A 23,648-nucleotide genomic window follows, 5' to 3' on the forward strand; every position below is an offset into this window, starting at 1 on the left:
AACTGTGGAGTGCAGCTACTTCATCTTCTTAACGCTCCTTCCAACTCCAGCTCATTTTGAAACTTTTCTACTCAAGTTTTCAAAGATTTGAATAATATGCAGATAAAACTCAGTTTTCTTCAGAAAAAGAAAGTTCAGGAGTCAGCTTTCAGTGACGAGGCTCTCAACTTTCTGGAAAAAGACAAGGAAGGGCCGAAGTGGGAGGACTGAGCCGTGCGGAACACTCACGGAGACAGAAAATCCTGCTTCTTCTCCAGCTGCTGTGCTCTCCAACCTCAAGTGGCTGCAAATGAAAGATTGATTCTTCATCCCTTACGTTGCCAAGACCGGCTTCCCCAGCCCAGTAGCAAGGACAAAAGTGGCATTTAGCCATCAGAGACCAGAGCTGTGTTCTGGGCAGGAGGCAGGCCGAACGGCCCAGCTGGCCAAGGTGCGCTCTCCCGCCTTGGGCACGTCCAGGGGCACCTCAGACAGGCAGCACCAAACACCGGACTCAGCCAGTTAAACAATGGAAAGCCCAGGGTGTGAAGCTTCCATAGTCTTCACCAGCACACGAGGAGACTTCCACGTGACATTTAAGACATCCAGAGAGAGGGGAGTGCTGTGGGAAACATGGCCTCCAGGTGAAAGCGCTCGATGGTCCCATGATGACACGTGGCTTTAATGCTTCTCAGCTCACAGTTCCAGTTGCACAGTGTTTCTGCAAGCTCAGAAGACCAAGTTTAACATTTTTTTATTCATCTCCTGATGGCCAGCTATACACCTGAACAGAGGGTTGCAAAGTGGGTTAACACCGAGAACACAGGGTGGTGCTGGATAGCATCTGCTGCCAGGCGCCCAGACGAATGCGAAGTGGAAGGATGCAGTCAGGACGAGAGCCGAGGACGGTAGCAGTCGAAGCACGGGGACTAGTCAGGTCCTGCGACATGCCAGTCAAAGAGGGTGCCAGCTTGGGTAACAGCAGGGAGGCCGGGGAAGAGAGACGGGATGTCGGGTGCTCTGAAGGTGCTGAGGGCTGGGATTTGGGGGTGAGGGAAGAAGAGGAGTCACAGATGACAGCAGGCTTTAGGCCGAGAACCCAAGTCAGCCGCGGCCCCTCCGCAGAGGCGGGGGGGAAGGTATACTCTTGCGGGAGGGAATGGAGACCGGTGTTGCTAATACCACCTTTAAAGGCTGCAGCATTTATACGTTTACTTCCACATCTTTGTGCCCCTGATGCCTGGTGCACTGGGGGCACTTAGAAAATACTTGTTGAATGAATGAACGAACCTTCACGTTCTGAGAAAGAGCAAGCAGAAGAGATCTGGCTGTTTCATTCAGGGGATACCCGTGGAGACCGGAGGAGCAGGACGGGCATGCTGTGCAGGCAGGTCCTCATGGGCTGGTGGGCAAACTCCTGCCTGGCCACATCCAGCCAGCTGCTAGTTTGTGTATGGCTGCAAGCTAAGAATGGTTTTTATACTTATCCAGTGGTTAGAAAAAAAAATCAAGAGAAAGGAAGTATTTTGTGACGTGAACATTTTATGAAATTCAAACTTCAGTTCATAAATAAAGTATTATTGGAACATGGCCATGTTCACTTGTTCACATGCTGTGTTTGGATGCTTTGCTCCCCAGAGCCTGTACCACCTGCAAAGCTGAAAACATTCACTCTCTGGTCTCACAGAGAAAGTCTGCTGATCCCTGCTCTAACATAAAAGTTGGAAGGCAGCAGTCACCTTGATTTTGAGGTGGAGGAGGGAGGGGGCAGAGGTGGAGCTCGGCGGCTGAGACTGCCGAAGAACCACTCACAAGAGCTGTGCGGGGCCGCTGAGAAACGTGTGCTCGAAACACAGCACTACACCTTTTTATTTCTATTTTCTATGATTTAATATATTTTTTTCATTGTAGATATACTGTAAGTAGAAATATGAATTTAGATTCATATAGACCTAGGTTTTAAAAGGCAAGCCAGCCTGGGAACTTAGCCACTATATATATATAAACATTAATTCTATTAAAGGAATGTTTAAAATTCCAGGTGAAAACAAACGTCTTGCAAGTGACATTTGGAATCTACTTTATTGGCGAGTTTGAAGTACCTGTATTCAAGCTGATGCCAACCCTGTGCCTTCTGGCACATGGGATATTTTAGCAAACAACCAAATGCACAAGCCTGCAAGGTTATTTCTCAATTTAAATGGACAAGATGGCATTTTTGAGCTAAGTTCTTTGTTGTGTGTGGGTGTGTACGGTGAGCAAAGACCCCCCTTTCTGGTTCTTACTCCCCTGGGGCGGAGGTGGCATGGTAGCCACATCTGGATCCTACAGTCAATCTAGATTCTTCCAGGACACCAGAGAGACTTGCCTTACAGGAGTCACAGCAGACACCCCGAGTCCCTTTCTAGGGCTGGCAGAGGACCAGTCTCTCACAGCTCACACAGGCAGCACTGGCAGGCATGTTTGGACTGCCCTCCCCCTTCAGATCACGGCACCCACAAGTCAGAAATACTTAACACTATCATGTGATGCAAAGAGAAAGTATAAGCTCTAAGGAGAGGGATCATGATGGAAACAACAAATAACTTAGAACTGAACACCAATAAAAACAGTACCTACCACACTTGAGGGATGAGATGAGTGGTACCAAGAGAGAAAATTACAGATTAAAATTCTTATATTAGAAAGGAAGAAAGAGTGAAAGTTAACGAGCTATTTTTATTTTCAACTCCTGAAGTGAAAAAGAACAAGAGACTAAACTTAAAGAAAATAGAAGGAAATAAACACAAGAAAAGAAATCACTGGAACACAAAACAAAGGTATAATAATGAAGCATAGCAACACAGCAAAAGTTGAAAACACTAAAGAAATTAACAAATGTCTTGTAGGATTAATCAAGCAAAAAGGGCAAAAGCAAATATATAATAATAGGAATGAAAAGGGAGACATATCTATACAGACAACAGAGATGAAAAATCATGAGAATGCTCTGAACAACTTCATGGAAATAAACGAGAAAACTGAAATGGACATCTTAGAAAAATACAGCAGATCGAAGCTAAGGTACAAAGAAATAGACAACCTGAATGATCCTATGATCATCAAAGTAATGGAATCTTAACCTTAAACCTACTCACACGAAACTCTACTTAAGCCCAGGCAATTTTAGAGGCCAATTCTACCCAGACACCCAAAGAACATGTAACTTTGTCTTACACAGATTGTCCCAGAGAATGGGAAATGAGGGCATACTCCCTAACTAATTTTATGAAGCTAGTATAAACTTGATACCTAAATCAGACAAGGGAAGTACAAGATAAAAAAGTTATAGGCCAAATTCACCCATGAATACAGATGGAGAACATTCTAAAGAAAATACTGATGAACTTGATGCCATAATGTTAAAGTAAATTACCAAGTTGGGTTGACCCAGCAACGCAAGGGTGGTTTGATGGGACATACTAATCAGGCAGTTCACCAGCTGACAGAGCAAAGGGGCAAAAACATAGGATCATGCAAGAGCTATAGAAAAACATTCCATAAAATTCACTGAATTCATTTCATTTACAAAAAAGAAAACTTAACCAAGTAGAATAGAACAGGAATTTCTATAAACTGATAAAGACTATCCAACCAAAAACTCTATAGCAAACATCATATTTAAAGGTGAAAAGTTAGATATGTTTCCTTTACTCTCAGGAATGAAACTAAGACGTCCACTTACATTCCTTTTTGCCAGTAACAAATGGTCAAAAGAAAGATTATCACTTAAAAGTACAAAACTATAAAGTTTCTCAGAGAAATGCTTGTGACTTTTATGCAGAAAGTTGTAAACCGTATTAACAGACATTAAAGAAGACTTAAACAGTGCAAAGACAGCCACGTTCGGGGATGGGGCGCTCAACACCACAGAGACGCAATTCTCCCAACTGACCCATCAATTCAACGCAATGCCAAACAGCATCCCAGGAAAGCTGCTGTGGAAACAGAAAAGCTGATTATATAAAATTTATACAGCAAAGCAAAGGCTAAGAAGAGCCAGGACAATTTTGAAGCAAATACAAACTGAGGACTTGGCTCAAGAGTGTAGCCGTCGCAGCAGGTGGCATGTGCTTCACAGAACAGGATGAGGAACCTCCACACGGACCCTAACAGGCACTCCACCGACGACAGTGGTGATGCTGGAGGTCACCGGAGAAAGGACAGACTACTGATGAAAGGTATGGGGACAAGTGGTGATCCGTATGAGAAAAAATAAAATTGGTTTCCTACACCTCACCACACAGATTTGATTCAAGATATATTAAAGACATATAAAAAAATGACAATTTAAAATTTTAGAAGAAAATACAAGAGAATATCTTGAAGACACTAAGAAAAGAAAGAATTCAAGACACAAAAAGGTGCAAGTTACATAGAAAAAGATAAATTAAAATATAAAACTTGTGTGGTACAAAAGATACAATAAATGAAGCCATAGATGGGAAGAGTTACTTTCAATGAATATATTTGATCAGGATTAGTATCCAGAATAAGGATATACTCCTAAAAATTGGTAAGAAAAGGATAAATAATGCAATGGCAAAATCTGTAGGGCACTGAAGAGGTAATTCACAGGCGTGGAAACACGGCAGCCCGCCAGACACGTGGGCTCTCCCTTGCTGAAACCCAGGGAGGCGCAGCGCCACCACAAGATGCCAGTTCTTGCATCCGACGGCAACAAGCCTGACCAGACCCAGCGTGGGGAGAACACGCAGCACAGGAACTTGTCCTCAGTGGAGCAGAAAGTGGCAGCACCTGTCGGGAGAGCCCTGACAGTGGCCGGTAAGGCTGCCCATGCACGTGCCCTTTGTGCAGTTTCACTGCTACTGACACAGCCAGACTCGCATGGGAGTCCGTGCTGGAGGGTGTCCACTGCAGCATGCTCCCACTCATATTTATTAGCACCTACTATGTGCCAGCACTGGATGTGGGGGGAGGACGTAGTAGTTGACAGAACAAAGTTCCTGGACTCATGGCTCTTATATTCCCGGGGAGAGAGAGACAGAGCCAGCCCAGATAGACAAGGACATATATAAGTCTGGCGGTAGAAAGTTCTCAGAAGAAAAACGAAACTGGAGAAGGGGGCAGAGAATGAGAGAGTGACCGTGGAAGGACTGTGCTAGACTCTGGCTGGGAGCCAGGAGGCTGCTTTCAAGGTGACACTGAGGCAGAATTCTGACTGAACCGAGGGAGCAGCCCAGAGAGTCTGGGAGCAGAGCTCTCGAGGCAAAGGGGTGGGGAGCCCAGAGGTGGGGGTGGGGGCGGGCCCAACTCCTGAGTTTGCTTATAGAAAACGGAGAACAAAAGAAGGGAAAATGAGAGCCAACCTGAGTGTCCATCAATAGGAGAAAGGACAGATGCTGCAGTTGTGGCAGACGATGAAAGTGAATGAACAAACTCGCATGGCCAGTGTGCGAAATATCGACTTGAGAGTAGAGAGAGAGGAGCGGCCTCATGAGGACACGCGCCGCATGACGCCACTGATACCACGTGTGTGGCATTAAAGCCCGCGCAAGGGCCCACAGCGAGTTCTGGGGGCGTCCCAACAGTGGACGACAAGGACAGCCTCGGAGGAGGGCGCTGGGGCCTTAACCGCCTGCAGCTCCTGAAGCCGGGAGTAAAACAAACACGCGGCCATGTGGCGGATTAGCCTCTCCAAATTTCTGCGTGTCTAAAGTACGTCTTAATATTAAACACAACTCCAAATGAGGCCTGCTACACCGCTCTGGAGGTCAGAACGAGACACAGAAGGCTCGCCTGGTTAGGTCCTAAGTTTGCCACAGCGATGTGAAGATTGAGATTTACACAGTGAGAAAATAAGGTGAATTTCTACTTCCTTGGCTATGTCAGCAGGCCCGGCAGTAGAGCCCAGGCGCACACCAGTCAAGGCAGAACAAGAGACGAAACTGACCCTGAATTCACTTGCAGTTTGTGGGCAGCTGGTGTGAAATTGCTGGGATGGGTGCGTGGAAGCACGGAGGAGACCCTGCCAGTAGGTGTGGGCAGGGAAACCTGAAGACGGAGGCCTTGTCTCCTCCCGGACCAGGGCCCTCCACTTGGGCGCCCACCTTCCCTGGGCGGGCATCGAGCTGCCGGATGCCATGCTGCCTATTAGATGCCAGCAGCCCCCATGGTCCCTGCTGTGACACCAAAATGTCTCCTGGGGGCAAAGCCACTCCGGCTGAGCACCACTGTCCTGTGATACTGGGAGTTCAGCACGCGTGAAGACGGACCGAAGGTTCTAGCAGTGTTCCCACACAACAAAGCCGGCTAGCCCAGACATCCCTGGGAGGGCTTGTAAAGTATCACCAGATCAAAATTAAAGTGACTGAAGCTTTCCTGCTGCCCACAGCAAAAGCTTCTTCTCACCTCCTCACATTTAACTTCCACCCTTCCACTGAGACAGCCCTCACGCCCCCTCACCTGATCAACATTAAGGTCCGTGCTGTCTCAGGGAGTAGAGAGCACCCCTGGGTGCCAAGAGGACAGATCGGGAAGCAGGGAGCAGAGCGAGGGCGGCGGGACTCACCTATGAGAGAGTTGAGGGAGGAGTAGGAGCTGACGCGGCGCATCTTGTCGATGGTCTCGAAGGAGAGGATGTACTCCTCATTCTCTGGGCTGCCCAGGGTGCTGCTGGCGCTGCTGCTGGTGCTCAGGTTTCCGGGGGAGAACGCCACAGAGCTGCCGGCTGGCCCAGACACCACGGCGAAAGGAAGTCAGTGTGGAGTTCCCAGGACCCTCCTTTTGGTCTCACAAGTAACGGCATATGACTGAAATGTGGGTTTCACGCACACCCCTCCCTAACCTCTGGAGGCGGGCTCGTTCCCCAGCATTCCGCCAGGCCACTGGAAGGCAGGCACGCCTGGCCCCGGGAGCCAACTCCGCTGTGCCTGTGCCTGCCTTCTGCAAGCCGTCAGGTGACCCCTGGCTGCGCCCGGGGCTGAACTACCACTTCTCTGTACGAACGCCTGCCAATCACCAGGGCAGCAGATGGGACAGCAGGGCACACACTCATGGCAGAGGAGGGGGGCACTTCTGCACATAAGATGTTTCAGAAAATAAACCCCACAACTGTTCCAACCCAAGAACCCAATTCCCAGTGTCTTACATTCTTCAGTCAAGCTCAGATTCTGCAAAGATTTGTTCAAGCTTCTAGCAGTGGTGACTGCCCGAATGTTTCCGTAGGAACTCACGGAACGGAGCCTGGGTGTGCAGGGGCTGTCCCGTACTGGGGTCAAACTCCCGCCCTCTAGTGGGAAAGAAGGAGAAAGAAGAGTTAATGGTGGGATCAGCTACACCGACAGGTGACAGCAGCTGGTCCCTGGATGAGCAGATGCCACCAGCAGGGCCTACAGCTCATCAAGGATCCCTGACACATGTGGGTAGGGGTGAGCCAGCCAAAGCTGGACAAAGTGCCAGCAGGGCGGGAGGGGAGGTGTAAGGAGCAAATGCCGGCCACTCTGTGAGAGTTCAATTAAGAAAGAGCAGGGAGCAGGGCTGGTGACCGTGGCCTCTCCGAGAGCAGCACCAGGCGCCCTGTGACGCACTGCGGCCGCTGCCCTGGAAGCTCAGCAGGGTCAGCGCTGGCAGGACCTCCATCTGCTGGCTCCGCGCTCCCTCTGGCGCACCAGCTGTTCCCAGTGAGCAAGTTCCCTCTCGGTTTCCCTTCCCTGATGCACTGAAAGCAGTCATGCTTTCCTTACTGATCACGAGCCCTCCTTCCTGCAGAGACGGCTGTGTTCTGGGGGGAGGGATGATGATGCAATGTAAATCCGGGAACATGGAAAATGTGAAAAAAGGAGCTGCCTAACATGACTCACTGAAGCACAAAACGGATGACAACGTGACGACATTACTCATCACAGGAAGAGAGGTAACATGCTTTTCTGTAAGCCCCTACTGCACGCAGTGTGCCATCCTTTGAGATTTCCAAAAAGGGTGAAAAGGAAGGGAAAGAGTCAGAGGGTCCGTGTGGCCCCTTTTCCCACTCTTTCTATTCTGCTAAATGCCTGGGAAGATGGGAGTCGCAGGGGCCACTCAAAACAGATATCTGAGCGGCAAGGACTTGATATCCGAGCCCAGGTTCCAGCCAAGCTGAGGAGTCCGCTGAGTTCCGACGCAGGGTCCCTGGTGTACAGGAACCGGCCAGGCGAGCTCCTCAGGCTTCACGAGTTACGATGCCGTACCTGTGGTTGCTGGGGAAGGCAAGGGGTAGTTCTTTTCCTCTTCCATGAACTGCAAGGCCACGGTGCAGAAATTGCTTTCGTACTGAACTACAAGATGACTCAGAGCCACCACCAGTTCCTGCCGAGAGGGAGAAGGGACAGTAACACTTACTGATGGCTGGAGGATGACCCCAGAAAAGCAGTGAGACTTAAAATTGAATGCCGGATGCTTGAGTCACCACAGAAAGAAGGAAGGTTAAGCCAAACTGGGCACTCCATGTATCACAGGCCACTGGCCACGGGGACCTCAAGGAATGCACCTGAATGCCTGACAGTGACAGCTGGCCACTGGATATGAGCAACACGGCTGGCAGGTTTCATAAGGACACAAGTATGGATGACACCCCCACAATGGGAAAGGCAAGAGACCCACAGCCTCCTGTATGTGGTCAGTCCTGTGACCAGGCCGAGACGCCCCTTGATTAGACTTGACAGTTTGCTGGGCCGTTTGAATCCTCGGCACAGTAAAGCAGATGCATCTGACAAGCTGAGGCATGCTCTTTTACTAAATGCAAAACTTTCACAGATATTTTAGTTTCTAGTCCCTAAAAAGGAACGAGGAAGTTCTAGAATGAAAACAAGATCTTTAGTCCCAATTGCCTCAGTCCAAGGAGATGAATACAATTTACCTCTCGGGACGGTTAGTGCTATAACATGAGTGCCTGGAGATCCTAAAAGTCATAGGGAAACAGAATTGGAATGTAGGTTTATACCACTTTTCTCATCACGGTTCAAATAGTTCCAACAACTTCAACTTTATCTGCTCTTTGTTCCCGCAAAATATCTAGCAGAAACCCAAGGTGTGTGAGAATGCTTGCTTGCTACGTAAATTCCCCTAGCCCCCCAAGGCTGGGAGAGCTCTGCTGAGGTGCCGAGGTCTCTGTAGCGGCTGGACAAGCCAGGCTCCGGACGGGGGCTCCTAGGGTCCTCTCACTCGCCGCCCCTCTCCTCTCCATTGAGGCTGCACCCACCTCGACCTCCCACGCTCCTTGCCTCTCCCGTCACAGTTGTGGACCACTACCGAGCCCACTCCTCGCTGTCCCATCTCTCCTCACGTTCCAGGCGGGCCTTTCCAACTGCTGGCCATGCATCTCCACCTATTGCTCACCCGAATCCTAAGCTTAACCCGCCCAGCTACCTGCCAGCAGCACCCCTTTCCATTCAGCTCCTGCCAGGGGCCTCTCGGCTTGTGCCCACGGAATCACAAACCACAAGCTCAGGTTAGAACTGCCCTGACCCAACCCTCTCTGCCCTAGCCCCACCTCCCGTCCTGTCAGTCCCCAAGTCTAACTGTGCTGAGCCTCCGGCGCCTGACGAGCTTCGCCATGCCCACTGCCAACACCCCAGGCTGGCACTTGTCTCCAGCTGCCAACATGGCTGCCTACCTCCTCCTGCAAACCAGAGCCCAGCCTGCATTTCCTGTGCGAGGGACTAACATGCTGCTGAGATGGGTCGCCCATGGGGCCACTCAGTGAAGATGAAGTCTGCATCATCTTCCAAAAACACCGTGTATTTTCCCCTTTGCTCTGATATAAAGTAAAAAAGCTCGTGCTGGGCCCTGAAACAGAGGACTTCACCCCTAGGTCCTGGACCCTTTGGTTCAGGGATACTCAACAAAGGGGAACACAAGAGCGTGGCCCACACCTGAGAGGCTGCATGCCAAGCAGTCCCTGCCGGGGAGGCAGGCCACTGGAGGGTGGCTGCTGCTGGCCGTGGGCTCCTGCCACGTCTGACAGCCCGCCTATTGGGCTTTACTCTGACCACAGAACACAGATGCGTGCATAGCCCCGGGATGCTGGTGCAGAAGGAATCAGAGGTCTGGCAGGAGTGTGCAGGACGGGACGCGGGGAGCTTGCTGTAGTCTCAGCTTTTGGAAGACGGTTCAACATAGCACTCTAGCATTTAGACACGCGACCCGTCCCCTCTGGCCAGCGGCATATCTCACCTGGGCGGCCTCAGCCTCTCATGGCAGAGTTGGTCCTGCCTTCCTCCAAACCTCTACCCTCTGCTCACACTCGGAACAAAACAAGGCCTTGCTCACCAGGGTCTCAGTTGCCTCCTGGCCCCTTGTGCCCACGTCCTCAATCCGGCATGGCCCTTTGAGCGAGCCGTGCCTCCCGCTCTGGGCCTTGGGACGCGCTACTCCTCTGCCTGGAAAGACCTCCCAACCCCCCCGGGCTCAGCCTTGCTTCCACCAGGCCGCTGCTCAGATACCTCCCCCGAGCGTCCTGCCTGCGCCCAGGGCCCCTCCAGACACTCTACCATCACCTGCTTTACTTTCCTTCCGAGCACGAGCCACCTGCCCCATCACATAGCGGTCTGTTCAGTCGCCAACCTGCCCCACCTCCAGGTGTGCGTTCTCCAGAGACTGGCACACAGGAAGGGTTAACAGGTGAACATTGTCACCTTTAGCACAGGGCTCATTGTGCAAAGTGAGGTGTCACAGGATTCAGGGACGTCATGCCTGGGCACATGCACTGCCCCCAGGGGCATCCAGCTAACGCTCCTCTGTGGTCACGTGGAAGGTGGGACCATGTGCCCTCCTGGGCTCCTCTCTGCGGTCTCTGCGCGCTGACTGCCACCTCCTCATCTCCTCCCCTGGGGGCTGCCCCCACTCCATGTTTCCAACAACAGAGTACTGGCTGGCATTTGTTTTGTGGCCCACGGCCATGGAGCGTCAGACTCGGCCCCTGGAACCGTGGCAGGACAGAGCAGTGCTCTGGGAGAAGAGCACGTTTGTTCCAATGAGGACACCCTCTGGGCTTGCTTCTAGGGAAAGGCGCTCTGGCCCAAGTGGCTCATCCCCCCGTGTCTCCTGGGCCCCAGGGGTGCCGAAGGGCAACAGCCTCTGAAATTGCATCCTCTCTCCCACCCACCACTGCCCCACTCTCCCTAACCCTCCACATGTCCTGTGTGTCCACAGCAAATATCACCTTGTCCACTTATTTAACAGGCCTGCTGCTGGCTGGCTGGCTCCCCGGTTAGCACGTAAACTCCTTGAAGGCAGTGAAGGGTCAGGGCCTGACGCGCTGCCTGTAACTCTGCAGACACTCAAACAGCTGTTCAAAGGATGAAGTCCTCAGGCACTGTTGCAGAAGGTGCACTCCTGGCAAACTGCCCTTGGGATTAGGAGCCCCCGCCCTGTAGCCTCACCATCACTGCCCCTCCCGCTTGCTCCATGCTCCAGCCACACGAACAATAGGCAGCCCCTGGGGGTGCCATGGTCTTTCACACCCCTGGGCCTTCGCACACACTCCTCCTGCCTCACCTGCTCCTTTCCTCACTGGCTCCTGGCTGCTCATCCTTCATAATCAAGGTACAAGTTCCTCCCTGTGAAAGCCTGCTGACCCCTCTCCCCCACAGGAGGTTGGGGCAGGCACCACTCTGATGCGTTCTGGAGAACTCCGGGCCTCCCTCTGAGATACTACTCATTTACAAGTGCTTCAGCACAGTCACTGGTCCCAAGTCTGCCTCTTTAACTAGACTGCATGCTCCTTGAAGGCAGGGCTGTCTTCCACTCTGCACTCCAGGGCCCCGTATGCAGAAGAACGCGACACTGAGCCCGGGAATGGATGAACAAGCAGAAGGAAGAAAGAGCCTTCTCTGCCTCTAGAGGAAGTCGCACCCCTGGTCAGCAGGACAGGCTCTGACATGCGGCCTGCACCTCTAGCATGCAGGCACAGCATGCAGCCCCCAGGCAAGGCAAATGCCATCCTGCCCGCAGTAAAGACTCAGTGACACGTGAGCACTCTAGTACCCAGAACCCACACCTCTGCAAAGGGACAGCGAATGGATCACAGCCGGAGGCCCAGCTGGCAGCCCAGGGGCCACCTGGAAGCACTCGGGGCTGCACTCGAGAGCACAGTGGTCCCAGTGGCTCCTGGTGACTTCAGTGACCACTCTCCTGATACTGGGAACTCAGAGGGACATTCTTTTTATTTTTATTAAAATTCATCTTTAAGTTTTTTGGAAAGAAGAAAAGCTTTCCTTTCTTTAAAGGAATGTTAACAGGCAACTAAAGCAAGGGCAGATTTGCTGCTTTGATCGGTGATGTTCATAATAAAGGCAATTTGAGGCAGGAACGAGAAGACTTTGGCTCGGGCTAACGAACGGGAACCAGCTTCAGACAGACTGGGGACGATGAGAACCTCAAGATAAGAATGCCAGGACCAAGGGAAGGGATCTCTAGCATCTCATTTCACATTTGTAACCTTTCTCTAGATCTCTGGCAGTTAATAACTTGGTTCATTCCTCTCTGAAGGGAACATGAGACAGAATGAGCCACTCCATGTTTGAGTCTGGCTGAAGTGAACTTGTCAGACAACGTCCCTCGCAAGGCAATCAGTGGGGTCTACTCTCCAAACAGGCAAACCAGTCCCAAACCACACCCGTCTTCTGACAACCCAGCCTCCCTCTCCCCAGGACAGCGATCTCAGCAATGCTGGGAGGGCAGCTGACACCTTGAGAGGATGAGATGCAAGTCCGTGGCCACCTCCAGAGAGCGCTGCCTTCCTGAGCACCGAACAGAGCAGTGTCTGCTCCAGGGCAGCCTTTCAAGTTCACCATGAGACACGACCACCAGCGTCCCTCCAGTGGCCCCTTGTGGCTGAGGGGGGGAGGGGGAATCAAGCTATGCTGAGCCAATTCCGACAGGGATGTGAGATCCTGGATGGAAATCCTTGATATTTCTACATCCAAACAGACAAGCACAAGTTTTCCACTTTATAGAACCGTTTCGTTCAGTTGCTGACAAACGTGGGGGCGGGGAGGGGAATACGCTACACGAAACTTTCCGTCTGTCTGTGGGTGTCTACTGCTCTTTTGAATCTCCATGATGTGTGTGTGCGTTGCTCCCAGGCAGGAAGGAGCCTATTATACAAGCTGCCAGTAGACGCAGCCTGTTAAATGCCTTTAAATGAAGCAAACACACGAGTATCTGGTGAAGAAATGCACTTTGGAGAGAAGGAAACACATTTAAATGTCTGCTCTCAAAAGGACGTGTGCCAGCAGGAAGGGAGCGCGCTCTGCGCGGTCAGGGTCACCGGCTCAGACCCTGGGTGTCGTGGGAGACTGGCTGCCAGGCGCTCTGCCGCTGCCTGCGGAGCTGGGGGGGCACACACCTTCCGGACCACGGGACTCCCGTCGTTGATCAGCTGGGCCAGCATCATGGCCACATTGTGGTCGATGGTGGTCGAGTGGTCGGTCCTCTCTGCAGAGTTGCCCACAAACGTCCCGAGGGCAAAGACTGCTGCGCAGCGCACCTGCAAGACAGGGACAGGGTCAGAGTCACGCCCACGGCTGGCTGTTTGGGTCTGAACTCTGCCAGGGCCACCCGTAGGGTAATCTGATTCAGTTCGGTTAATTCGATTCCAGGAGTTTCATTACACAGTCCTCGAAGCCCAGTTCTACTCATATTGATGGAGCAAAAATGGAGGAAGAGACAAAAGGAGGAATCCTCACGGCCCCAGCTCGAGGGGCTGGAGACAGATTGTAGAGGTCGGAAGTTCTGGAACCAAATGGGGCACCGGTAATCCATCAGTGAGTCAGACGGGGGTCCGGGGGACAAGGGCTGTGATGGGCATGGAGGGGGCAGTTTCTGGACGCGAGGCCACACGCAAGCGTGAGCAGGCCTCTGCTGGAGATACTGTCTACACAGTGGCCCTCCACACACAGCATCCGGGCAGGACTGCTGGCACAAAGTACCTGCTGGCCCTTAGCCTCACCTAGCCCGAAGCCACTGGGTGGGGATGGACTCACCTCAGGAATGGGGTCGGAGAGGAGGCTGCAGAGTTTCTCGTGAGCACTGTCCCTCACCCCACACCACCTAGCCGAGTCAAAATTCTGCCAGATCCGTCCTAGGCAGATGGCCACCCACTGGCGCAGCAAGGGGTGGGGGTCGTTGAGCTGCTCCAGGCAAATGGCGATCAAGTTTCCCTGGAGGCAGGCTTCCTATGAGAAGTCAGACAACACGCAGTGGGTCACCCGGAGAGGGGTGCTGGGCTGGGATCATAGCCCCCAAAGTTTCTTGTGGAAACTTTGCTTAATCACATTACAAGATTTGCTCAATTCCCCTCGTTTTAAATCCCACCAATTTCAATTCCAATTTACCCTGCAAACGGCTGGCTAAGCGAAGGGTCTGGGCCCTGCTCCTCCCATGGTGTCCCCTGGGGGCTGGTGTGCTCGTAACCCCCCACCAGTCGGAGGCTGTTTCATTAGACATTCAGTTCCTCTGATCCCTGAATACGGCAGCATGGTGCTGCGCCAGAGGGAGGCTCTGGATGGTGGCAGTGGCCGAGACACTCACCTGGCCTGTGTTATAGCTGTTGACAATCACAGCGAGAATGAAAGCCGTCATTGTCCTATGTTCAGCCTGGAAAACAAACGTCACCCCTGGTTTTACATTTTCCCCATGGAGGAAACTCATCATGCCCAAACACAACCAAGTTATCCTCTCAGAATCTTTCTGATGGGCTTGATTAAAGTAACATGAGCCTGCTTCCTGTCTTTTGATTTGAGTCTACAAAACAGGAACAGACTCTCTAAGAGGGTCTGGCAGCTTTGGGCTGGCCTCTCAGACGACAGGCTGCTCCTTGAAGCACTCATGCTACAGTCTGCCACGATTTTCTCCTAAGGTTGTGCTGTTAATGAGGAAGGCCCCTGACCGCGCAGCCCTCGCTCCTGCCCCAGGCCGCAGAAGCAGCCTGCTCCGAGTCAGCACACTGCAGTAAAACGAAGGACTGTTGCATCCTAACTTGGCTCCATGTTTTCCTCTTTCTGGTCTTCTACTGGTGGGACCAATTTTCATTCTCTCCTTTCCTCTGGCCTCTGCTGCCTTAGAAATCAGTCAGTCTGTTTTGAACTGTGTAATGGTGCCTTATGTTTCTAACATCCATACTGAACAAAGTCTTAATTATTCTATCTCCCTTGGATGAATGCAAGGCTCTTAGGGTGCCTTAATTCTGACATTCCTCCTCATGTGTTAACCCCTCAAATTAGCAATTATGATGATTTATTTTTACAGCCGATGCTTAATATGCCAACATATCTGCCAGTTTCTTAGCTTTTTGCTGCTTCCTGCATCCTGCTTTTCCCTGGGGCTTCAACTTCCTCTTGAAATACGGTCTTCACAGCTCTCTTTGGTGGGGTCAGAACAGCTCAGCTGTCAGTCTCCTAAATGTGTTGGCTTCACCGGCATTCCTGAATGGCACCACAGCTGGTACAGAGCTCCAGGCGATGGTCAGTCTCCTTGAGTGCTCTGAAGGCCTTGCCACTGTTCTCTGTGCTCTGTTACTGCTGATGGAAAGTCTGCTGCCTGTGCACTTGTTCCTCCTTTGCAAACAACCTTTCCTTTTGCTCTGGTTACTTTTAGATTTCCCCTTGGCCTTTGACACGCTCTACTTCCATTATGATGAGTCTGGCTATGGATTTGTTTTTATTTAACTTTCTCAAGATTCACTGTACTTTTTAAATCTGAAAACTCACTTCTTTCTTCAAACCTGGAAAGTTCTCAGCCCCAGTCAGTTCGAATACTGCTTCCCTGCTCCCTCTGGTCTCTTGTCCTGGGGGTGTCGTGAGCCTCTGCTGCCTGTGTCTACTGCTGCCTGATGCATCCACGGAGCTTTGAATGGCAGTGATCATATCTTCCACTACAGGTTCTTTTTCTCCCCCTAGATCTGCCTATTTATTAAAAGAATCTAGTTGGTCACTTTTGAGGGTGAGTAAAAGTAAGAGCATACACTGTCTTTGTATGAGCAGAAGTGCTTCTGAAGAAACATCACAGTGGTTTATTTTTGGACATAATTAAAACAAGTCGTTTTCCTCAATCATTTTAAACATACGTGTTTATATTGCTTTTATATTCTATTAGTTTCAGTTATCAGGTGCTAGCTCTCTGCGCTGGCCCTGCTCGTTCCCTTTCCGGTGGGCTCTCCTGACGGTGGCAAGAGCGGGCTGTGTTTCTGGCATGAGTGTCCTGTGCCAGCACTGCGCACGAGTCCCTGTAGAAAGGTCTTGCCTTCGCTCTTCCAGTACCCTGGTGATTTCAGTGACCCTGAACGAGTTTTACACCCACTTTTTTGGCTGGTGGCTCTCACCCACAGGATGCGTGTAAGTGCAGACCCAACTCCCCGGCGGGAAGGCCAAGGGTCCTGTCTCTCATGGAGGCCTTCCCTTTAACTCTCCGCCCAGATGTGGAGGATGGGAGTAGCTGTTTGCGTCCTCTGTTGATGAGTAGGGGGTGCGCCTCGTGGGCTCCCGGCTTCCAGCAGGGGTGTTGCCTTCTGAGACACCGCCTCTCGGGTCTGCGAGATGCGAGGAACCCCAGTGCTCGCTTCTCGCCATGGCTCTCCGCTGACCCCTCTCTTCAGGTTTTGGCATTTGGGAATTTCCTCTTTTTTCTTTCAAATTTGGCCGTGTCCTCCAAACTCTAACGTGTCTGTAGTTGAAGTGGGGCCCATTGCATCAGCTCAGCTCACCATTTTACTGCATTTTATCAGTTTAGCATTCTTTTTCATTTGTTTGATTTATATTCTTACCCACCCTGAAGAACAGGGAAGTGCTTATTTCCAGAACTCATATAGAGTATAAACTTAAACTGCCTATGATGATGTTTAAACACCACACTTAAGTTAAAACACACAAATACTATTTACCTTTTACATAACAATCCTGTTTTTAATGTTTTCTGTTTTTTTGTTATTGTTATCATTATTTAGTTTAGAAAACCAACTAGAGGGTGAAATTACATACAAAAGTTCCTTTATACAACCAAAGCCACCTAAGAGTATGTCAATGAGCTGTTATACTTAGTTAAATATTCTAGTAAAACCAAGTTATATTAAGTAATTATTTAGGATGTCTATTTTGTTCTCTTTACTATGCTAGGAGCTGGAAGTAGGGAATAAAGAAATTAATTATAAAACATTTATAGGAATTCCTATAATGCTATTCACAGATTACTAATTTTTAAGCAATTTAATATAATAAAATATATTTAAACTTTCAATCTCTTCTTTTCTTCCCTCCCTTCCACCCTGATTCATAAGGCACATGAGCATCTTGCCACACCCTAACAACTGCACTAGGCACAGGAACTATCATATAGTAGAGGGACAAGCACTCATTAATCTAATTCAGTTGACAAGATGCGAGGGAGAGTGCATTCCACTATACTGCAAAGATGTTCCAGGGAAAATAGACTAACATAAACAAAACCAAACCAACCTGTACATCAAGGTTAACTATATCCTGATTTAGAGACAGCCATGAAACAGCTACTGAAATAATGTGCTATTAAGTAAAGAGCAGTAGCTCAAGTGTGAACGTGGCCCCCACAGCGTGGCCCACACCCCCGCAGGCCCCTCTGCTTGGATGGGTGAGTGGCGAGGAGCAACCCTCTCTGCAGTCCTCGTAAAAGGCATCACAGTAGCATAACACGTGGGCGGAGACAAACGATACAGATCGTGAGACTGTCCAAAAGACAAATGACACTTGGTCCTTACTGGCATGTAAGGGTCTGCCAAGACCGAAAGGAAATATTTGTGACCGTTGTCCTTCACCAGGTCAGCTTGACATGACTGGGGAGAAAAAAGAGACAGAGGAGGAGCAGTGAGTGTGGTTACCTGGAAGGGGTTCTTTCTGTTGCTTGTGATGTACGAACAAATGAATGTGCAATGAATATTTTATGCCTTAATCATTTTCTCCTCTCAAGTCCAATTTTCATTTGGAAAAACGGCTAGAATGGTTGCTTGCAGACACATTTTCCCTGGCTGTGGGAAAAGAGCTGGGATCTTGCACATTCTCAGAAGCGCAGCAGCTCTAAGACGTTCTCTGAGAACACCTTCCGGGCACTAACAGGTAGGGTGCCCTGGCCGCTGGGCCGGCTCCTTCGCAGGGCCATCCTCCTGCGGCCTCTACCCACGCCTTCCCTTCCCAGGTGCTCCCGGGGCCCACTCCTGTCCTCTTGCCCTCCCAGCTGGGATATGCCCAGCACTTGAAACTACGCCTGGTTTCTGCAGGCCTCGGCCCCTGCTGAAGCTTTTCTTGGGATTTTGCTAGGACTTAGAAAATAGTGAAGAACAATAACCTGTGTGAATATAACAATTACAAATTATTTGTGTCACATGGTTATATTTTAACAGGTGCTTCCTGGAGGCCCAACTCCTTCCTCCAAAGGAATAGCTCTCGGGTGGGAATCTAGATTTTAAATGCTAAACGAGCTGCCAGGCACGCAGTTCTTCCCCACTCTTGGGTCGCCCTGCCCCTGCAAGCACCATCACGTCTCTGCGTTCATCTGCTCCTCACACACCTGAGGACCCACCAGGTGCCAAGCACTGGCTTGGTCCTGCAGACAGAGACACAGCTTGTGCCCTGCTCACAGTTCAGGAGAAGGCTACTGAGGAGCAGTCACGACACTTGATGAGGAGACACTCGGGGCATGGGGGGCTCAGGGAGAGGGGAGGGGGGTTGCGCGCTTTCTGGAGGAGATGCCTAAGCTGAGGAGCAGTGGGGATTATCCACGGAGGAAGGACAGATGGGGGAACAGAGGCGATGGGGAGGGCTGGGGGAGGCAGGAGATGGTCAGCACAGGGCTTCGAATGTTGTCCTGAGGAGGCCTTGAAGAGGCCTGCGGGGGCTGAAACCCGGGAGGGTCAAGGCATTCGGACCGCAGGTCGGAGTCATGCTGGAACTGCAATGGAGGTGAGTCAGAAGGGCTGGACCGGAAATGGGGAGGCACACATAGCACAGACAGAGGGGACGGGGATGATCCTGGAGAGATGAGGAGACTGTTCTGGCGGGATCTGGTGGGAGGGGCTGGGCGAGACCACTAAAGAGGTGGGTGCCATCTTCCAGGGGAGCACGGAGGATGAGGAGTCCCATCTGGAGTATCCCACATTCGAGGCACCTCTGAGACACAAGCAGAGCCGTCAGAAGGAAGGTGGCCACGCACAATTTGAGGTGTAGGGCATGACCTGTGCTGGCCCTCTAGATTAGAAGTCGCACGCACATCGGGCGGGCCCCCAATGCAGCAGAGGGGGAGGCTGCTCCTCTAGAGCACAGAGGATGGGCCCTGGGGGACGGGAGACAGGGCGAGGGAAGAGGCTTCCAGGTGGCTGTAGGATTGAGGAGTCGTGGGGATGCCGGGGGAAGCCACTGGCTCTTAGGTGGCCGTGAGTATTGCTGGAAGCCCTGCTTTCATGCCAGGCTGGCTGATCTGGGGGCATTTCTGCCAGTGCTGGTTCTTCAAGGGACTGAAACAAGCACGCCTTGCATATTCTGGGGCTGAGGATAACATCTGGGGAGGGTTCAGGCCCTCAGCGCTGAGGAAAAGGTTTCTATTCGCATGGAGGAGAGGACGGGGGCAGGACTTGGAGCGAAGAATTAGGCTCCCAGCCAGGTCTCCCTCTCGCTAGCTGTGGGATGCCAGCAAAACTGAAGAAATCTCTGCTCAATTAGCTGAATCATAGATTAAACATATAACAGGTAAGAGCGACTCAAAAGATTGGAAAGTGACATACAAAGTACAAATGCTCTCATTCTTGGAGAAGGTGACCCACATAATGTAGTCATAATGGTAACTAGGCTTCTTGGATTAACATCCAGAAAAACTGATTAGTGTGACATTTGGGGTAATGTGTACACAGACAGATGTTAAATTTCACCAGCTCCCAGCATGCTCCACCCTGGAAGATGAAGGCAACTGAAGAAGAAGTGAGGATTGGAATTTTAAGAACTGAGTTTCTGAGAATAAGAGGACACAGTTATGTACTGCAGTATATTCCTGGATCACCAGAGCCCCCACTGGCTTGGAGCTTCTCCTGCAATGAAGCCCCCTCTCACAGACGCAGAGGTGGTTTTGCAGATGGAATCTGCTGGCTACCTCAGCCCAGAACCCCTGAACCCCCATGCCTCTCCCGCACTGCCCTATTTCTCAGGGGTGCTCTGATAATTAGGTGTTTCTTCCTCACATCAATAAACTGATAAGGCAGGCTACTGGACTCGGCTGTTTAAGTGGGAGTTAAGCGAGATGGAGACGAGCGGTCAGGAAGCAGTGGGCACCGGGGGCTCAGGTTAGCAGGCTAATTCCCGAAAAGCCAGAGAAGCCAATTAAGCACATGGTGTTCAAGTAATACCCAGAAGGGACTCCTTGCTTTGAACGGAGGCTTTGACAAATGAACCAAAGGCATCAACATGATATCCTCCCTGTAAAGACTCAGCCCAGAAGAGACAGGGAGAGAGAACTCGCTCACCAGCGCAGCACTGGTGCCCCAGGTACACTGGTTAGGCACCCGATTCTGAGAATAAAGGCACCTTTCTTTGTTTTTAAACCAGAGATTCGACAAGTCAAATCAAAGCCCACACGTTTACAGTGAAGCTCCTTAAACGTGTCTCATCAAAGAGGAATAAAGTGTCACTAATTCATATCTTACTAATTCTGAATTTGAGGCACACATGTCACGGTATCTGAAACCATAACTTCAATATGCCTTCAATATTGGAGGCTGGTGGTTATTTTGTTTATATTAAAAGCTCTCTGTTTTGATGAGTCTGTCATGCCAGGAAGGGAGCACCAACAAAGCCACCTTTTCACACGTCTGCCTTCACTTTCAGTTCTCAGCAGTGGTCATTTATGAATTGGTTTAGAATCCGCTCACACTTTCCCCAAGTCACCTGTCCCCCCCTGCCCTCCTGTGCACACGTGCAGGCTCCGCGGCACCTCCTTCCAGGGTGCGGGGACACATGCTCTTGGCCGCCTGACTCAGGCCAAGTACCTCATTACAAGAGAAAATAAGGCCTTCAACTATAAAGGTGCAGAAATGGGCCCAACAGATGACAGCCTTTGCAAGCACAGGCTCGGTGGAAAAGTACCCAAAGAGACACAGGCACTCGCAGCCAAGAATGCTCCAAAGCAGCTGCTTTCCAAGGGCTCTGCCTTGTTGTTTTGTCTGTTTGCTTTTCCCCCAGATCAAGCTACAGGTATGACATATTAAGGCCAGAGAGAAAGGAAGGTGGAGGAGGGGAAGAAGCATGAACATGAAAGGGTTTACCTAAGCAAACCCTTCCCCCACACAGCAAACCCAGCTCTAACTTGTCTTTAATTCTCCACACGGCTCTGATTCTTCTGTCTCAGGACTTCAGGGAATTAAATTTTTTAAATGGGGAAGAGGGAGGAGAGGAAGAGAAGAGAAGAAAAGCAAAGAGAAGAAGGAAGCAAACACATATTTCATTGCGGCAGCAAGTACAGATACGGTTTGCAAACAGACGTAAGGATGGAGCAGAGACCAGGAGGAACTCGACCAAAGACCCTGGTTTCTGTGGGGTAAGTTTATAAGGCGAGTGCAGGTGTTCCTCCTCGGAACATTCCAGCAAAGAATGCTGTGGGGAGAGACCCTGCCTTCATTCTCCTTAATGCAGATTATCAAGTCTATTTTATGGGGGAGCAGGAAGCAAACTGAACAAAGCCTAACAGACCAGCATGCGTGATGAATCTAACGAGGTCCAAGTCAGCAGGGCCATCCTGAGCAATTCCACCAACGGACGCAGCCACTCATGTTCTCATGTTCTCATGGAGACAATCACACAGGGCGAGGCCGTGTCTCCTGCCCACGGGCCACAGAGTTCACTCCTTGTGATGAGGAAAGGATGCAGCAGTGCTGGACAGGCAGGGCAGTGTCCAACTAGAGAAAGGAGCCTCTGCTCCATTATTACCAGAACATGAGATGCCCCGGGGAATCCATCTGGAGACAGACGCAGGACTAGGTTGGGAGGTTTATATGCCCAGAATTTTAACAACCATGTGTGGCCATGAAACTAGTAGTGCCGGAGAAAATAACCCCAGAGCAGGGATTTCTGCTCACTGGTCGCAGGAGCTCACGGCTCTTCACAGACTCTGCAACACACGCCTCAGCAGTTACAGACGCCCCTGCCTCCGCACGCCTCGAACCCTCAGCACAGCTGACGGCCCATTTGCCAGGGGTAGCAAGATATTTAAATGTACAGAGATTTTCATTTTCCAACAAATGTTGATTATTTTAAATATTCAAAATGCCTTGTAGCTATTCTCACGTCAGATGCTCCTGTGTGGAAGGTAAGCTTCAGAATAAAAAGACACCTTGAATGCTGAAATACCTGTTACCAGTGGGAAAATCACTGGCATGTATGAACCCTTCGATGCCTTCAATCTTCCTTCTTGTACATAAAATGTACAAGATTCTTGTTCTAAAATGCGTAAACACATTTAAAGTATCTATATATATATATGAAAAACATTTTAAAAAGCATATTTTCCAAGTATATACATATGAATATATTTATAAATGAATACATTTACATGTGTAAATACACCCTGTAAACACGGTACCGAAAGGTACAGATTGAGAAGTCCTCCTCCTTCACCACTATATGTAATCACTTCGTTAGTTTCTTATTTAATCTTCTGGTCTTTCTTCCTGTAAACATAAGAAAATGTGAATGTACAGACTGAGCCACTGTTCTTAAACGAAGGACCCCTGCATCCGAAGTCCTGCACTTTGCTGTTCTTCACGTGAGGCGCTCTCACCACATCCGCTCGTGGAGAGCTTGCTCTGTCTTCACAGCTAACACATAATAGCCCATCGGGCGGAGGCGGCACGGCTGTCTAACCAGCCTCCTGTGGAGGACTGGACCTTCGAGTTGAACCAAGCTGTTATGACCACAAACAACACTGCAAAGAATAAACATCTATAAGCTATTTTATATGTAAGCAGGTAAGCGGTGAATTCCCAGATGAGACGCTGCTAGATGGAAGGATAAAAGGCATTTGCAATTTTGATGGATATTACCCTTGTGAACTTTCACAGCAGTGCATATGGTAAAATGTTTGAATTTTTGCCAATCTGACAAGTGAGAAATGGTATTTCAGTGTGGTCTTACTGTGCATTTACTATGAAAAGACTGAGCATCTTTCATATATGTAACAGCCATTTGTGTTTCTTTTTCTGTGAACTGTTGGCTCATGTCCTTTGACCATTTCTCTATTGGACTGTTAGTGTTTTTCTTGATTTCCAGGAGCTCTTTATATGTTAGGGAGGCTAGTCTTTTACTTGTGATAGGAGTTTTAAAGGCCCCCACCCTCAATTCGTGGTTGTTTTAAAACTTTTGCTCATAGTATTTTTTCCTCCATGCAGTTTTCTATTTTTATGCAATTAAGTTTATTAATTTTCAAGGACATCTAGATTTTAAGTTATAGTTAAAAAGGCTTTCATCACTCTAAGGTTAAAATATAATTTGCCTGGGTTTTCTTCTAGGGCGTTCGTGGTTTCATTCTTTGTATTTAAATAATCTCTCTCTCTAGCGTTAATGCTGGTATTCCGGATGTGCAGTCAGACACCTAGCTATCCTAACACCAAAAGGTCAGGAGTCTAT

The 23,648-nt window shown here is 50.1% G+C and overlaps 1 protein-coding gene across 18 annotated transcripts in view; it reads right to left on the reverse strand.

Annotated features, from left to right (window-relative positions):
- RPTOR (regulatory associated protein of MTOR complex 1) overlaps window positions 1-23,648 on the reverse strand; it is a 397,394-nt gene that overhangs the window by 59,781 nt on the left and 313,965 nt on the right. For 14 of the 18 annotated variants that reach the window (XR_011423116.1, XR_011423115.1, XM_001489603.6 and 11 more), the window contains 7 exons: window positions 17,747-17,821; window positions 14,551-14,616; window positions 14,004-14,195; window positions 13,367-13,507; window positions 8,208-8,325; window positions 7,130-7,270; window positions 6,551-6,709 (listed from right to left, as the gene is read on the reverse strand). Coding sequence is in view for 16 of the 18 variants with exons in the window: in XM_001489603.6 (XP_001489653.1) it covers window positions 6,551-6,709; window positions 7,130-7,270; window positions 8,208-8,325; window positions 13,367-13,507; window positions 14,004-14,195; window positions 14,551-14,616; window positions 17,747-17,821 (892 nt within the window). In the remaining 2 variants the exon portion in view is untranslated. The remainder of the gene's footprint in view (window positions 1-6,550; window positions 6,710-7,129; window positions 7,271-8,207; window positions 8,326-13,366; window positions 13,508-14,003; window positions 14,196-14,550; window positions 14,617-17,746; window positions 17,822-23,648) is intronic. The other 4 variants (XM_070226807.1, XM_070226804.1, XM_070226801.1 and 1 more) reach the window with 1 other exon arrangement.

Source organism: Equus caballus, chromosome 11, assembly GCF_041296265.1.
Source record: "Equus caballus isolate H_3958 breed thoroughbred chromosome 11, TB-T2T, whole genome shotgun sequence".
Taxonomy (NCBI): Eukaryota; Metazoa; Chordata; class Mammalia; order Perissodactyla; family Equidae; genus Equus; species Equus caballus.